The sequence below is a fragment of the Chenopodium album genome, chromosome 9 (assembly GCF_948465745.1).
Source record: "Chenopodium album chromosome 9, dcCheAlbu1.1, whole genome shotgun sequence".
NCBI classification, from domain to species: domain Eukaryota; kingdom Viridiplantae; phylum Streptophyta; class Magnoliopsida; order Caryophyllales; family Amaranthaceae; genus Chenopodium; species Chenopodium album.
This window is the reverse complement of record NC_137842.1, coordinates 9,711,341-9,728,037: the sequence shown is the minus strand read 5'-3', so window position 1 is coordinate 9,728,037 and position 16,697 is coordinate 9,711,341. Positions and strand designations below refer to the sequence as shown.

The window sequence follows — 16,697 nt, the reverse complement described above, 5'->3', positions numbered from 1 at the left end:
TTAGGGAAGAAAGTTAGAGTGAAGTGCAACAAAGATGACACCATTGGAGACTTGAAGAAGCTTGTTGCTGCTCAAACTGGTACTCGTGCCGAAAAGATCCGAATTCAGAAGTGGTATACAATTTACAAGGATCATATTACTCTTGAGGATTATGAGATTCATGATGGAATGGGTCTTGAGCTCTACTACAATTGATCTTCTTCTTCATGGTTTTGATTCTCTCTCTTTTCGCTTTTTTCTTTTAATTTTCTGTATTTTGAATGGTTTTTTATGTTAATTTGTGAGTGATTTTGGTCGAATCATGATTATTTGATTGATAATTTGAATTTTTGTTAGCTTTGATTGTTATATTATGGGATTTTTTGGTTTGGAATTATGGGTTTTATTTGTTTGTTGTGATTGGTAAAAATTATCATGGTTTGCTATTTTGGTTTGAATTTTTGTTGGTTATTGATCTTATTGTACTTTGAAATTGAAAAATTGAATTGGATACGGAGGCCGAAAAGTAGAGTAAACCCCAACTTGTCGGTTGTTTGTCTTGAAGGTTTAATATTTAGGGTTTGCCACCAAGTAGTGAGCAATGTAAATTGTTTGTTTTGGGATGAGCAATATCTATAAAGTGTTGTGTTAAACTATCGAACCTCAATATAGTTCCACTTTCTTACTGATCCGAATCCTTGCAACACAAACAGAGTACTATTGAGCTTATACGCGTTTTAGTGTGTTGCATCCTTGCGAGGGCGAGTTATAGTTGATTCTTTGTTCTTCTTTGGATATATGGTCCAATGTGAAACTAATTAGCTAACAGGAACATCTTCGGGAGGAGTGGCTAAAGGTGGCATCTTATGGTGTTAACCCGAGGTTCTTTGAGTAGAGTTATTTGAGTGAGAGGGCTACCTCCATCTGATAGGGACTTTTGGTGATTGCGCGGGTTATTTTTGTAAATCCGGGGGACTTGTTGGAGATTATGGGGGCTAAAAGGAGAGAGTTTTTGGGTTAGTTGGGACAATCATTCATTACTGTTTCATATTTGGAAAGAATCTGAACACTAATAAGATTATAAACTCTGAATTCACTTTTATTAATACTTGGCTATCTTATAACGCTGAGTAGATGGCTCATGTTTTCGGTATTCTTAATGCAGGCTGATGGAGCTGTCGAGTACGAATGTGTTGCTCTTTACTGATTGTATAACCAATGGTATAAATGGTTTCCGATTGCATTTGGTTAACAAATAAATTGCCAAAGCATTCTAGATAATTTGTGATTGTCAAAAATGTCAAATACATTCCAAGACATGTGATTGTCTGAAACTTGTAATCAATTCAATACTCCATATTGTTACTTTGCCTCTGATTTCCCTTTCCTGTCATACCTGCTTAAATACTTCGTATTATAATATGCTGATGTTGTGAATTTGAGCTACTGCTTAACCAAATTATAAAATTTGCTAATGTTGTGATTTGTGAATTTCTGTTTATGTAGAATTTGCTAGGTATCCTACTTAATTTTCTAAACTACAATGTTGATAGGTATCCCTACTTAATATGTATTGAGGATTTGTAAAATAAGCTAGGAGTTGTTTTGTAAAATTTGCTAGGTATATCTCTACTTAATTTTCTAAATTACAATATTGAAAGGTATTCCTACTTAATATTTACTGTGGATTTGTTAAGTTTCTGAACTAAATTCCATTTTTAAGTTATCAAACCACCCATAATCTCACCTCGTCCACTACAAAAATTCCGACCATCTTACATATGTGTAATACTGTAATGTATCACCTACTAATGACATGCATAATCTATCACCTAAAATAATCAATTCACGATATTAATGGACGTAAATAGAACTTCATAATTCAAAATGATTATTCGACATTACTTGTTATACACGTATATTGATCGATTATGACTAGCACTTATGGGTACTTAGAAAAAAAAAATGCAGTATTTTTTTTCCAATTTGCTTTTAGTCTTTTAGACAATTCTCAGTGCTTTTTTATTTATTTAATTTTTTTTTGTTTTGCAAAAAATTAAAAATAATGACATATTTTCTGAACACCAACTTTCATATGTGGCTGGCACACTGTGCGGCCAACCACATTTATTTATTTAATTATTTATTTATTTATATTTTCTATCTCCTCTCATTTTCTCATTCTAGCTTTCTCTAACCGTCAATGGTCGGAGCACCATCTTTGTCACTGTCTTCGTCTTCGACGTTGTCAATCAAACCAGCCCAGATCTCCACCTCTAAATTTCGAAGCTTCAAACCCTAACATTTCCCCTAAATTTCAACAAATTCACATACAAATTAATTAATTTCATTCCCATTTTCAATTGATTCATTCGCATTATTGGTGACTTGGTACTTAGCTAATGTTGCTTCTTTCTTATTTTCACTGTAGTGATACTTTGATTCGTGCTCAGGGTCCAAAATACTCCAATTGAAGAACTTATTTCTTGAAACTTTCTTATTTCTGTGTTACTGTAATTTTTCGTGAAAAGATTAAGGCCTCTAAGGTTATGGAAACTTAGATATTAATAGGCCTCTAAGGTTACGGAAACTTAGATATTAATAGGCCTCTGATTGTTGTGGTGGTTGGAATTGGTGGTTTGGTGGCCACTTTAGCAGTGGAATTGGTGGTTAGGTTAGGGGTTACTAGATCTGGTTAGGGGTTACTAAGTCAGGGGTTACCAGGTCGGTCAGGGGTTACTTTTGTCATGGGTTACTAGGTCAGGGGTTACTAGATGAGTTGAGGGGTTACGAGGTTACTTTAGGGGTTACGGGGTTATTTGGGGATTACGGGTTTACTTGAAGGATTACTAAACTCGATTTACAATAAATTATTATAGATCCAAAATTTGATACTTTCAAGCAATATAATCACATTGGATGATATAATCACTTTTTTAAACGATATAATTATCTTTTTGTGAGTCATATTTTGAATTATATAATCTCATATTATGATAAATTCACTTTTTAAGTGATACATTTATCTAAAGGATGATATAATCACTTTTGTAGTAATATAATCCCATTTCGTATGATATAATCACATTCGTATAGTATACTAGTTATTGTAGACCGGGTCTATTCTAGTCTTTACCGAAAAATTGTTATACATGTAGAATAATACAGTACATTTTTTTTATGTTCAATGCAATTAACTGCATATCATCTAAACGAGAGAAAAGTACTCTACCATTAAAAATGGCTGCCAAATTCTATAGACAAACGAAGAAACTCTATTGTCTTAACCCGGTATTCTTGAAATATCTTTAATAGATTTTGAGAAGAAAAGACTTTGCCAGCGTTAGCCGCAGAGATATCCTTCCTTGTATTTGCAGTGACAAAATGGCAAAAAAATTGAGCAGTCAGGATCAAGACCACCTGAACAACTATAGTTTCAGTTGCTGTGCAAATCAATAGTATTGTTCATAATTGCCGTCCCTTCAAAATAGACAAATCCCCAGCACATGTCAAGCGATTTGATCAGGTGATGCATTGTAGGATGGCAGCCATTCATTTCTCTATAAACCTTTATAAAAATCTGTCTATGTTCAGGTTCTATCATATCTTAACTTTAGACATTCTTCTTCTAGCATTTACAAATACTGATATAGCAACAATCACCAAAACGACAGCCATGATTAAAGAGATATTTTCCCAGGGTGGAGCCGTAAATGAGTTCATCAGGATGCCGTTTTGTCTTTCCTGCAACTTGAGCTACATTTTGTTACAACAGGGTATGGTTATTTCAAACTTGCAATTAACAAAGCTTACAGTAACAAAACTCATACGGATTATTTAAATGCATTCATGCAACAACTTAACCAATGAGTCACCGATATCAATATATTTGTCAACAAAGTGAAGTTTATCAGAGGGTAGAAATGCTGATCTACAAATCAACAGTCAAACCGCCTTTTGCTCAAGTAAAAAAAGGACTGCTCTTAAATTTCCTAGAACAAAAAAAGAAAATCAAAGAGCTTTTGAATAGTCATTAAAGGTGTCAATCAACATCATTATATTACTTCGAAGTCCAAAGGCCATAGGATGATGGAGGAGCTGAGACTATTAAGAAAATGCTTAAGCAAAGGCAAGAACTATCAGAAGCAAATGGCAGCTCGCCAGAGAATGAAATTAAGGATTGGGCATAAAAAAGAATATGGCAAATATTAGAAGACGTGGAAATTCACACCTTGACCATTTTGGAAAAGCATTGGTTCTAACTGACTGAAAATAACAAATTTCAAAAACGGATATAGGCAACATGATTGTGTTTCTTCGAATTAGTATTCTTGAGCAAAATTTTATAATTTAGAGAATAAGAGGCTCAGATTACAGCACTCACCAATTTTTGCACTGTCTGCTCATGTTGCCCGGCAAAGAGTTTTTTAGCATACTTGTAAAGCTCCATATCAAGTCTATTCAGTGAAATTATCTGCTCAATAACTGATTCTGGCACCTGACGGCGTGCCTGTAATGTAAGACTCCAGAGTGTCAGTGAACACCTACTGTCTAATACCCACATTGGTAATCTACAAAATATGATTGCTCAATATAAAATTGAAAGTAACATCAGTTAATACTCATCTTCCTAGGATCCTACAGGATTGCAAAAATGATAGTTTAAAACAAAAACACTCTCTACTTTTTTGCCCAAGTAAAATATTCTTCGAACAACATAACCCAAAATGCTCACAATTAACAAACTTTGTTATGACATTACAACTGTCACACACCTCTTTTGTATAATTCACAGGGGAAATTCTTTTCAGAGAAGTGATTCGCCGTTGTGACTGCGACTTCCGCAAATTACCAATGCACGATTCGTACGATTCCATAAGTTTCCCAACAGTCATTTCCTAAATGGCTTAAACACAGTAAGTTACATGCTTCAAGATGAAAATAGGATGTAAATGATTTAGGACAATCAGATTATCAAAGAGATCAATCTTATAATTCTTACACTTTTTCTAAACTCTCCATCCGCAGTTGGTATGTTGCTTGGGCTTTCATCAATAGAAATACTCTGTAGAGCAGGCAGCATGAAGCATGACAAATCGAGAAAACTATTGCATATGCTCTTAAATGGAAGTACTAAAAACAGTATCACAACTAACCGTGTGTTGACCATGTTGAGATTCAGACGCTGCATGTGAATAGCTTTGTTCTGCAGATTTTTGAAGTGTCAGAATCAATCCTTTTGATGCATCAGAACCCCTAATATTACATAATAGGTAAATAATAACTTGGAATTGAGCATAGTGACACTGTCAGTACCAAAAAAATATGCTGATTTAGAAAACAAACATCGAGACAGTAAATATGCTCCAGATCCAGTTTCAAATATATCTTAAACCATAGTGACACTGTCAGTTTGTTTGCATAGAAAAAAGGAAGAGGGAAGAAGAAGGAAGGGGGAGGAATGGAAGGGAAGGGAGAAAATAAGGTTACATTTTCTCCAACATTGGAAGGATTTAGTTTATTAAAGAGGGAGGGAAAATGAATCCTTCCATTTCCCTTCCCTACTACCAAAAGGTAAAGAAGGGAAGATGAATCCTTTCTATTCTCTTCTTTCCTTTCCCTCCAACTCTCTCAATCCAAACAATGTGACAATATACTAATAAAAAACACAATTGATTTAGAAAACAAATGGTGAAATAGATCCAAAAACCCTGGGAAACTTTTAAAAATTTTGGAGTGTTGTCCCCCCCCCCCCCCCCCCCAACACTCCCCCACCCATCGGTTCCTATCGAATAGGAAATATGCTCCAGAAGTCCAGATCCAGTTTCAAATGTATATCTTGGAGCATGGTGAAAGGATAAACTTTCCCCAACTTTTAATATTTTTAACTTGCAATTAGTGACTGAAAAACTCATAAAGGAACCAACATTTTCTGATGGAGTAAACCCATCATTCCTCCAGAGGATCAAGTTGGCAGGGAATCAGTCACCTAGCAGCTGAGGTAAGAGAAATTTCATCTTTTTGAGGTTCATTAAAAAAGAGTTTGCGAAATGCCAAAATCAAATTTAAAAAAAGTACTTAGCACTTAATACAGTCCCATATAACAGTAATAACACCACAACACCTAACTCAATTTATTAATAAGTCGACTAAAATCCTGTACTCAAAGGGATATACCTTCAATTATGTTAATGCTCAAGGATTTTACCACTTTCTATGCTTCCTCTGGCCTGTGTGCCAATCACAGTTAGTCACTAAGTCTGCCCTCTATTTGTCAAATTCCAGTACCATATTAATTAATGATAAAAATTCTGGCCTCTCTCTGGTTTCATTCTGGGCACTTCCCCTTTAGATGTAAAAGGGTTACACAACTGAACCTAAGTAATTATCAAGAGCCAAAGTCAGCCTAATTATGCTTAGACCACAATTCATGGAGAAGACATACACAAATGATGCTGTGGCTCTATGCACCTCTATTACAGATTACACTGCAGCTAATATCTGCTGTTGTGTTACTTGAGTTGTCTACCAGCCTTCTGTTTTTGTCTAGCCTAAAATGTATGTTAATGCCATGAACAAGAAAAATACTACTCCCTCTGTACCTTATTTAGTAGCTTGTATTCCATTTTTGGGAAGCCAAAATTAGTGGTCTATTTATATTTAAAGAGTGTACTTTTTGACCAAATTACACCCTTTTTGATGAGTTATGATTTTTCTTTTATTTTTATGTACTTTTGACATTATTTCCCAACACTTTCTCTCTCCCTCTCTTTAATAATTGGAAAAATTGCTGGGAATAATCCCACCTTTGGGATATTTTTAAATAATCCGACCTTTATACTCAATCCGCACAAAACGGTCCCCACCGGTCATGTAACCCGTTATAACAAGTTACATGATACGTGGCGGGCTGTGATTGGTCAAATAAAATAAATTAAAATAATTTTTTTTTAAAAAAAATTAGATTTTTTTTAAAGAAAATAAAATATGATAATAATAATAAAATCACCCACCAGCTGCCTAAGCCATCGCCGCTGCCAATCCCCCGCCCCTCGGCTTCGGCCACTCAGGCCCCAACCACCGCCGGCGCCGGACAAGACCCCCTCTCCTGAAAATCCCTTTCTCGTCCAGACCCAGCCCCCTCCCCCTAAACCACCAAGCCCCTTCAATTCGAAACCCTTCCCCGTCCCAATCCCGACCTCCCACTTCCCCCACCAAGCTTCTGCCCCCTCCTCTGGCACTTTTTTGGCCTTCTCCCCTTCTCCTCGGCCGGATTTCGGCCTTCACCACCCTTCTCATGCCTCGATTTTGACCCCCTCCTTTTCTCAGCCTTAATTTCGGTAAGAGGATGTGACAAAATAGGGTAGGGGAGTGGCGGCGACAAGCGTGAGGGAGCTGCGGTCAGCGGCAGAGGCTGGCGACCGGTTTGGGTTGGTGGTGGGGCAGAGAGGTGGCTGGGGTTGGGGTTGGGGTTGGTGGTGGTGATTGTTTTAAATTTTTAATTAGTTTTAAAAAATTTAGTTTTAAATAAGTTAATTAAGTTTAATTAGTAATAATTATTTCTTTATTTCCTTAAAAAAAAAAAAAAAAGTAATAATTATTTCTGTAAAAAATATATTAGTAAAAGTTTTTTTTTTTACCAATAACGTTGTGACATGGGTAGATTAGGCTTAATTAAAAAAAATTACCTATTCAACCGGTTACAAGTCACTTGGGAACATTTTGAGCGGATTTAGTATAAAGGTCGGATTATTTAAAAATATCCCAAAGGTAGGATTATTTTTCGCGGATGCCCCAAAGGTGGGATTACTACCAGCAATTTTTCCTTAATAATTACCAACTATTTTTTTTCTCTCTCTCTAACCCCACATGCATATTTATATTCCCAATCATTAGTTTTAAGGAATCTACAACTTTCTTAATTCCCGTGAAAAAAATCAAATAGGCCACTAAATAAGGGACAAAGGGAGTATATAGGAAGGTAAAGCCTCCTACAACATATATCTCCCAATCACTGCAATCTTGTTTGCAGATCTAATACTGGGGAGGGCAGAAATAATAAACAGCGTGAACAGATGATTTTGTTAGGAATCAGATAGAATCTGGCAAGGAGAACAGCAGGAATTAGGGAGAAATACTAAGATAGATGGCTGTATATTGATTAAAGCAATAAAAAAATACAAGTCCTTACTTTCAAGAGGCAAGGTCTCTCGGCTCTCTCCCACAAAAAAAAAAAAAAAAAAAAAAAAATCAAGATAAAAGTTTCAATCAATATTCTGCATGCCTTATTATTGCATCCCTCAATTTAAAGCAGAAACTCCTAACACCCATAACAAACTCCTTTCTAACAGAGCACAGTAAGATAAAATCTTTCATAACAAACTAGAATTGAATTACTTGATAGCGCTCAAGAGCTCAAGTGGAGCTAACTGATTTTGACACCTTTTTCTTACGTGCATAAAGTGAATAGTAGAGGAGGTTAAGGCTGATTCCTTGCAGGTTTGCTAATCATAAAGGGGCTTATACCACTGCTCGTGGTTACTACTATAGAGTAGTGAAGACAAGGTTTAGTGGGCCAATTAAAATTGTAAAAATTAAGTACTCCTAGATATAGCTCCTTCTGTTGGTTTATGATGCAGAGCAGAATTAACACAAGGAAACATAGATTTATACAGGGACAAAGATGAGGTTCATAATCTTAAAAGATTATTCAACTCTGAGAGCATCTCTCACTTAAAGTTTATGGTAGAAAGCTGAGAATGTAAAGGCATAATGCTAGTATGGCAACAGGGATAAAAACAAATTAGATTGAGTAGAAGAGGACTTATAGAAGCCAGAAGCATTGAAGTTGGAAGATGATATGTAATGTCATCCTAGCTATCTGGGAAGCCCTCACGTCTCATATTTTTGAGGGACAAGCAAATATTACTAGAAGCTAGAGTCGTTAGCCATCATTGTTATATCACTTGAGGCCAAATTAAAGTTGTACTGCCTAGAGCAATTAGCATTATGCTATGAATTAATTTAATTCAAAGCATATAATTTAGCATTATGAAAATGGGAGGGAGTATCAGGTAGTGCAATATAATTCAATTAATAGAGTCTTGAGGGGGAAGATAAATGAGTTAGTTAGAGGAATAATACTATAATTAGAGAGGATTAGGCAGCGATTAGCTTACGAAATATTAGTATTTTGGGTTAGCTTAAATTGGCAGAGAATCCAACTGTAGAAAATAAAAAATACCACATATTTACTGTAATTTCCTATTATTAATAAAAATAATAAACAAAATAAATCATCTTCCTTTTCCTATTTTCTGCCATTAATGGTGATTAAGCACAGTTGATTCTTAGCAGTTAAGCACATTGTATAGGAACTGACTTGAATATTTGTATAAAATATGAACTTTTCATGGTTGGTTAGATGATTAATTGTCCTGGTTAAGAGGATTACCAACTAGGCACCCCCTGCCACAACCAATCCACCTTCTGATCATAAAATATTCATCAAAACTTTCAAAAATTTCTGTACAGCTGACCTGTTATATTATTAGCTTGATGATCCATGCTAGAATTTGATCCTACCAACTGAGAAATGACTTGTGCACCAACTACATGTGCAAATGTTGTTGCAGATCCTTTGTGGTCTTCAGTCAATCCAACATATAACATATTGTCCAACCTCCTCTGCAAGATTTGGAAAAAAAAAAGGAATTATTTGTTAGTCCAGCAACCTGCAGCCAGTTGTAGAGAAAAAAAAAGGGAGCATTAAGGCTGCACCAGGTGCAAACTTGGTATATGTGTCAGCAAAACATCCAAGAGCAGAGAAAATCATGCTACCTTTGCCACATCAAGCACAGAATCCCCCAGAGAATGATACTTCTGAACACACATACGCACTTCATGTGACTCCGCTAAATTAGAATTATTTGTTAGTCCAGCAACCTGCAGCCAGTTGTAGAGAAAATTTTAACTACATGTCATCAAGAATATGAAGTCAGAAGAACAGGCAGATCCCAAAATTGACAATAGTAAAATATCATTGCACCCTGAAATACCATAGAACTGCATGGTCTTTCAGAATTAATTAAATGGATGCAAATGAGCATAGCCAGTCAAACTGAACCACTTCTGATCCAATGAACCATCAGATCAAAGAATGAGGCTTATAGCTATCACAATTTTAAAGAGCAACATAGCGACTGTACAAAAGAACAATGCTGATTAAGAAGAACCAAGCAGAGATACCTGAAAAGTGGCCCCATTGTGAACGATATCCAAAGCAATTGGATCATTAATGTATTGAAGCAGCGGCATAGCAAAGTCTTCCATATTGTACGAGTCTTTACTAACATGATTTAGATTCTGACTCACCCTAGCATCTCTCTGTCCATGTAAACAAATAATAATATCAAGATTTTTAGTTGAGCATCTAAATCTAAACATTCTAGGATCCCAATCAGGCACAAATCCCAACTTTATGAAGCATTTGAAAACAATATCATTAACTTCAAAAAAAAAAAAAATAATAAAAAAAAAAAATCAAGACCACCGCTAAGATCTAGTTTCCAAGAATGCATACAAGGATACATAGTCTACAAACTTAGTAACTTCTCAAACATACTATATGAGATTACACCAATTTTGCCATAAATTGAGGCTTTACGCACTTATATGTCTAGTTGCAATCATACCACAAACTACAAATAAATTGAGAAAATGTAAGGGAGAGAAAATGATAAAGTGAGAGTAACAATGTGCGAATATCATTATATAAAAGCAAACATACATGAATTATCAACATGTCACATGGTCTAAGTGTCCACCAGTCCTACCTCTAGCTCCATTTGGTTTTCATGAGATCATGTTCAATGGGAAATGGCTTCCATGGAAGATATTTTTCAAAGGAAAGCACTATTGGAAACTAGCTTTCCTTTGTTTGGTAGCATACCAGAAAAGTTATGGAGAAAAGTAAACTGGAAGTAAAAGGGAGAGGATGGATGAGAGGAGAGAATAAGAAAGACAAGGAGAAGAGTGGAAAATGTGTTAATTACTTACAAAAGGAAATTGATTTCTGCCTTTGGGAATATTGCTTTCCATCCCTTTAGATGCCCCAAAAAAAAAAAAAAAAAAAAAAAAAAATGTTTGCCAAACCAAGCACTATATGTTTCTAACAAGATACTAATATAGTGAAATTTAAAAAGTGGTTGCCATGGCAGGCATAGTGGACACTACAGCATGATTGGGAATATGCATGATAAAAGCTTAAAGAGAAGATAATATACCAAATCAAAACATCAATGTACAACTAAAACAGGTAATTTTAGAAATTAATGATTTTTACTATGGTTATTTTCTCCTCTAATTTATTTATATAAGTATTAGCAAAGATAATTAAGTTAAATATAAAAACATCCAAAATAAGTTAAGCAAATTGATAAACTAAGTTAAACAAAAGCAAGTCCAGTTAAGCAAAATAGGTTAAGTAAGAAAGTTTTTACTTATTATTTTTCACGGACAGAAAAGAAAAAAGGGGAACAAAAATTAAATGCATTCCAAAAATCGTTTATGAGGCATCCTTGAACACATGCCAAAAGATGATCCGGTAATAAAGCATCAAAGGCTCACATGTGCCATTGTAAATGTAATAGCCAATCAATACCTGTATCACCACCACAATAATAGCATCATTTGGAGTAGCATTTCTAGTATTGCCATCACTACCACATACTTCAGGGGTAACGACAGCCCAAAGAAGGAGCAAAGCATAAGAGAAGAATTTTTCTCCCTTTCAGACATGAATCTTGTAGAGTGCAAGGGAATGAAATTCATTCTACATGAAACGTTTATTGAGCACTGTACTTGTGGTCTTTAATTAAATTAACTTTCCAGCAAGATTCCTTAACTCCCTATGCAAATTACAAGCTCTAAATGACATGAATGCAGTAGAAGCAATCAAAGCAACGTGGTAACTCAAAATTAATTATACAAATCTTGACACCATACATATGAATTTCACCAATTAATAAAAATAAAAGAAGAAACAACAGTAAGCCATACCCTAGAAAATAGGTCTTCTCTCATCCATGGAACCAAATACTTCCATGGCCATATATCTAGCGTGCTAACCACATTGTTTTTCTTTCGCAAACGTCCAGCCATTTGCATGGCAGATGTTAAGTTAGGATGCACCAAAAATCTAGCAGCTACCTCAATTGAAAATTCATATGTACTGAATACACGATCAACTGGGTTTCTTAATATTGTCACCACTGATGTCTTATCATGTGGTAGCTTGGTCATCATGCTATAATCATCATGAGTGACTAGCAACCTGCAATGAGCTTTTCTGCAGAAAAACAGAGAAGATATTCATAATTTGTACATCAAAATTGGAAAATGCAAGAGATTCCTACCAATATTTACAACTAAAAAGTTGGGTTGAAGAAAACATAAATAAAATAAAATGAGAGCAGTTAGTATAAAAAGTATAAATTACAAAATAAACCAGATATATAAGGTCCTTTCTATTAAAGGCATCTTCAAAAGGAGCAGCAAATCAACACAAATTACACGATTGATCATTTTGAACAGTTTGCTCCAACAATTACAAGATTCATCAACAATGAACGATAAGGGAGGTGTAGGATTGGGAATGACACTTTCTAATTACAGTATATTTTTAGATTTGAAAGTGCTATTTAAAAAACATAGCAAGCCGTGTTGACATGACTTTGATAAACACAGAGCTACCAGTAAGCCAAGGATTTTCTTCAAAATATACGAAGAATAACAATGTTGAAGTCTCAAAGAGTAATCCATGGACATACCTAAACGAAGCTACAACTTCCTGCCAAAGATCTTTTCCAAATTCATCACTAAGCTCACACTTATGCAAGGAACAAGTAGAAGATCAAGGGGGGTTACAGTTTGCTGAAAAGGTTCAAAGCTTTAACTTTTTTTGCTGTTTTTTCTATCAATCAAAGAGTCTATTTATCCTCTGGGGACTCAAGCCCAGTTCAAAACAAAATCATTACATATCTTTGACAAAATATTACCACTCATACCAACATCAATAATGTATCATGTGACTATGAGAGGTATTATTTGGTTTATTGCAATGAGTAATTTAAGATATCAAATCTTACATTTTTTTAATAAATATGTAACTAACAATATTAATGGTCAATGAAGTGCATTAAAAATTGTAACAAACCATGTGTAGCCATTTCAGCAAAGTGGAGGGAGTAAAAATCTGGCACCAAAAAAAAAAAAAAAAAAAAAAAAAAAAAAAAAAAAAAAAAAAAAAAAAAAAACAAAACAAAAAGGAAAGAAAAAAAAAACAAGATTAAAAGTGACATCATAGGAAATCATTATTATATTCATTTGTTTGATGCTTACTCTTTGTAAAAATCTTCCAGTAAGTTTTTTGTACACCACTGAAATTTATACATATACTCTATAAAATAACCCACAACTCTCAGGTTCAAATTTTGCACCAACCTTATTCAAATTGTAAATCTTCTCATTCATTGTGAAGTAGCTTATGGATGTGGCATATTAAATCAAGAGTCTGGCATATGCAGCTTCTCTGTTATCACAAGGATAACCTCCAACCCCTCAACCTGCTCCAGGTGGGAACCTTTCTTGTCTTTTCTGCTTTTGCACAATTAGACCCTTTCAGGCATTGATGTTAATGCTTGATGCATTACCAGTCGGTTGATGGAACGGCGCGGGTTAACAACTTTGTCGTGCAAATTGGTCAAGGTTAATTCGATTCCATCCTAATTAAGGCCTTATAGATGTTGCAATAGAGCATAGTCTCTCCAAAAGCTCTAATCCTATGGTAGTACCATGTTATAGGAACATGGAAAGCTAGAGCTCCCTTTCCATGAAAGTTCCTTTATAATTATAGCGCGTGGCATGGGACCTATCTTTACTTCTCTATTTTTGCACATTTAAATGGATCTTCTATCACATATTATAATATCAAAAGATATTCTACTTAAACACCCATATAGTATTATATTTCTGTGTACATCATCCTACCTCCAAATGATCACACATTCACAACTCAAATTTTCAACAACGAAAACCATTGAACCTCAAATCTAACAGATGACCATAACAACATTTCGCAAATAGAAAAGGAGAATGTAAGACAAGTTATCTACTGTTGCTGCACAAAATTCATCAACACACATTGAAAATGATGCTTGAACTTCTACCACCAGTACCTGATGAGATATTGACACCAGTGTATTACATATACTCTCTCTTTGGCTCCTCACCCATTCATTTATAACAAAAGAGATGAGCCAGCCAAACTGGGGAAGGGGTAAATGGTATACAAAAACATTATAGACTAACAAAGGAAAATGGAAAAACTGATACCTAGGATTGAACCGCAATTTGTCATAGGAACGAGGACATTCCAGCTTCGAGGAGTACAACTTTTTCAAGAAACTGCAAACAAACAAATGTTGTAAGTTCCTTTTTCAACCAAAATAAAAATTGCAGCTTCCAACACTTTACTACACAATTCAGTTACCAGTGAAAATATGTGCGTCCTCCAGTTCTTGGTATATGTAGGAAGAACAACAGATCACGAAGCGTATGTTTATCTTCTTTAACTTCTTGACTAAGTTGAGAAGCGGCCCAATTGTTTACAGCAATCTCACAGCGTTGGTAGTCATCTTCATCAGAAGAGGCATTTACGAGCATAAAAACTGAATGATTGACAAGAGAAGAGGACGATATTCATCCAAAAGTCAAACCTAAATACATGAAACAATAAAGCTTCACTATTGCACACAATACATTAACAACAGAAACAAACTTAAATAACAAAACAACGATACACAAACTGCTCGCCACATTAATAGGACGACAAAACCTCAAGTTTCATCTACATATCAGATTCCTACCATCTCAACAATACCCCCATCCAATACCCGGCGACAAAGTCAAGAAAAAGGATTGACATTCTGGGGTGAAGCAGTCAAGTGTGCACTGTACTGGATGAACTGAGTTTTCCATCAATTCCCCTCGGCCATTACAAAGACAAGGTTAATTGTTCTCTTGATAGCAACTTCTTATCATTTCTGACACATGCTAAATTGCTAAGTAGCCTAAGTTTTAAGAGTTTCCAAAATCAATACATTTTATATTCTCATACACTAAAAAATCCAAAACTCTCTTACTCCAATTACAAGAACACTATAAAAATATAGCATTTAAAGGGAAAATTCAAAGCAATCAAAGAACAGCAGAAAATGAAGCAAAAACAGAAGTACCTGATCCAATAATCAAAATCGGAACAATCCATTTTGAATTAAAATCCATCAAACTTGAAGAATGAACACCTACTTAATTGCTGAAACAACAAAATTAGACAAATTTCAGTAACACACTACAAATTCATATCAAAATCATCCAAATTAATCAAATTTAAAGGAAATCTTAAGTAGAAATTACCAGAATTAATCCTGCAAGAATTGTGAAAGATGAAAACCCTAATAATTAAAAAGGGGAGAAAAAAAAAAGTAAGATCATACAATAATAGTTAACATGGAAAGCATGAAAGCAAATTATAGGAGGGCAAAATCTCGTGAAGGTGAAAAATATGTCGGGAAAATGAGCAGACCAAAGCAAAGAAAGTGGTGTTGGTTCCCGAAAAATACGGATTTCGAGTGGAATTTGCCGGGAACAACACAGAGAGGAGAGAGAAAATAAGCGCACTTCTAATTGTTGTTGTTGGTGTTGGTGGTGGTGAGTGGACTTATGGTGAGGAACTGAGGACTAGTTTAAAGAAATAGAAGGGTAATTTGGGAAGTGGATTGTGAATCAATGTCAACTCTGTAAGAATGGGGTTTTTAAGATTTGATTGGGGTTGAGCAAAAATAATGTCGAATTTGGAAATTATGATTAGTTGTTAATGATCGGATTTGATCTGATTTTGAATTAAAATAAGATTTGATAGTGATTGAGATTGAGCAAAAATATTGTCCAATTTGGAAAATATGATTAGTTCTCTAATGATTGGATTTGATCTGATTTTGGATTAAAAGTTAAATTTTAGATTTTTCGTTTTTAAAAGTTCGACTTAGTTACTGCTCATGTGGCCAAATTAAAATGACTTTGACCACTTTTTAAAAAAAAAATTATAAAAATTAAGTACAAATTAGCATGTGAGATCTTTTTAGATTCTAAATTATGCAAATTATCTGAATTTCTAACTTGGTCAAATATGCACATTGTATATCGCGCAAATGCAAACTGTGTCGAACTTTTTGGAATGGAGGGAATACTATTTTAGATAATATATTAATTAGTTATCTAAATTGTTGAGGGCAGTGGCAGAGCCAAAAATTTTAAACCGGGGGGACAGATGAATATTACATACTATGACAAATATATTTAGCTAAAAACACCAATACTTAAATACATAGAAAGTTCAATAGTTAACGTGTACAACTCAAAAAAAAAAAAAAATACGGAGTATTTAATAAAAAGGAAAAATTGTCAAAAATAAAATTACCTTTAAACGGTCTTTTAAGAATAAAATGACCTTTTGATTATTCCAAAATAAAACAACCTTTGATAGACATACGCCCAAAATAGAACATGACCTGTTGGTAGCCTGTTAAATATTTAATAGTAACACTTGGCGCAATGAGATAAGTAGCTGTATTTTTATGTTTTTTTTATATTTTTAC

General features: G+C 34.6%; 1 protein-coding gene across 5 annotated transcripts; it reads right to left on the bottom strand.

Moving 5' to 3' along the window:
- Positions 1-3,102: 3,102 nt before the first annotated feature.
- LOC145558374 (protein-tyrosine sulfotransferase-like) lies at positions 3,103-15,795 on the bottom strand. Of its 5 annotated transcripts, XM_081619599.1 has the most exons (14): positions 15,626-15,792; positions 15,457-15,494; positions 15,276-15,355; positions 14,531-14,708; positions 14,374-14,445; positions 12,040-12,328; positions 10,228-10,365; positions 9,820-9,924; positions 9,519-9,666; positions 5,136-5,185; positions 4,982-5,044; positions 4,755-4,877; positions 4,364-4,489; positions 3,103-3,735 (listed from the first exon to the last, which is right to left on the bottom strand). In XM_081619599.1, exons 3-14 carry the CDS (start codon positions 15,322-15,324, stop codon positions 3,580-3,582), a joined length of 1,497 nt encoding a protein of 498 aa, XP_081475725.1. In that variant the 5' UTR covers positions 15,325-15,355; positions 15,457-15,494; positions 15,626-15,792; the 3' UTR covers positions 3,103-3,579. The 5 variants fall into 5 exon arrangements, with proteins under 5 accessions (XP_081475725.1, XP_081475726.1, XP_081475724.1 ...); XM_081619600.1 differs by having other exon boundaries at positions 3,103-3,729; positions 15,457-15,795; XM_081619598.1 differs by having other exon boundaries at positions 15,457-15,792.
- Between the last annotated feature and the right edge of the window lie 902 nt (positions 15,796-16,697).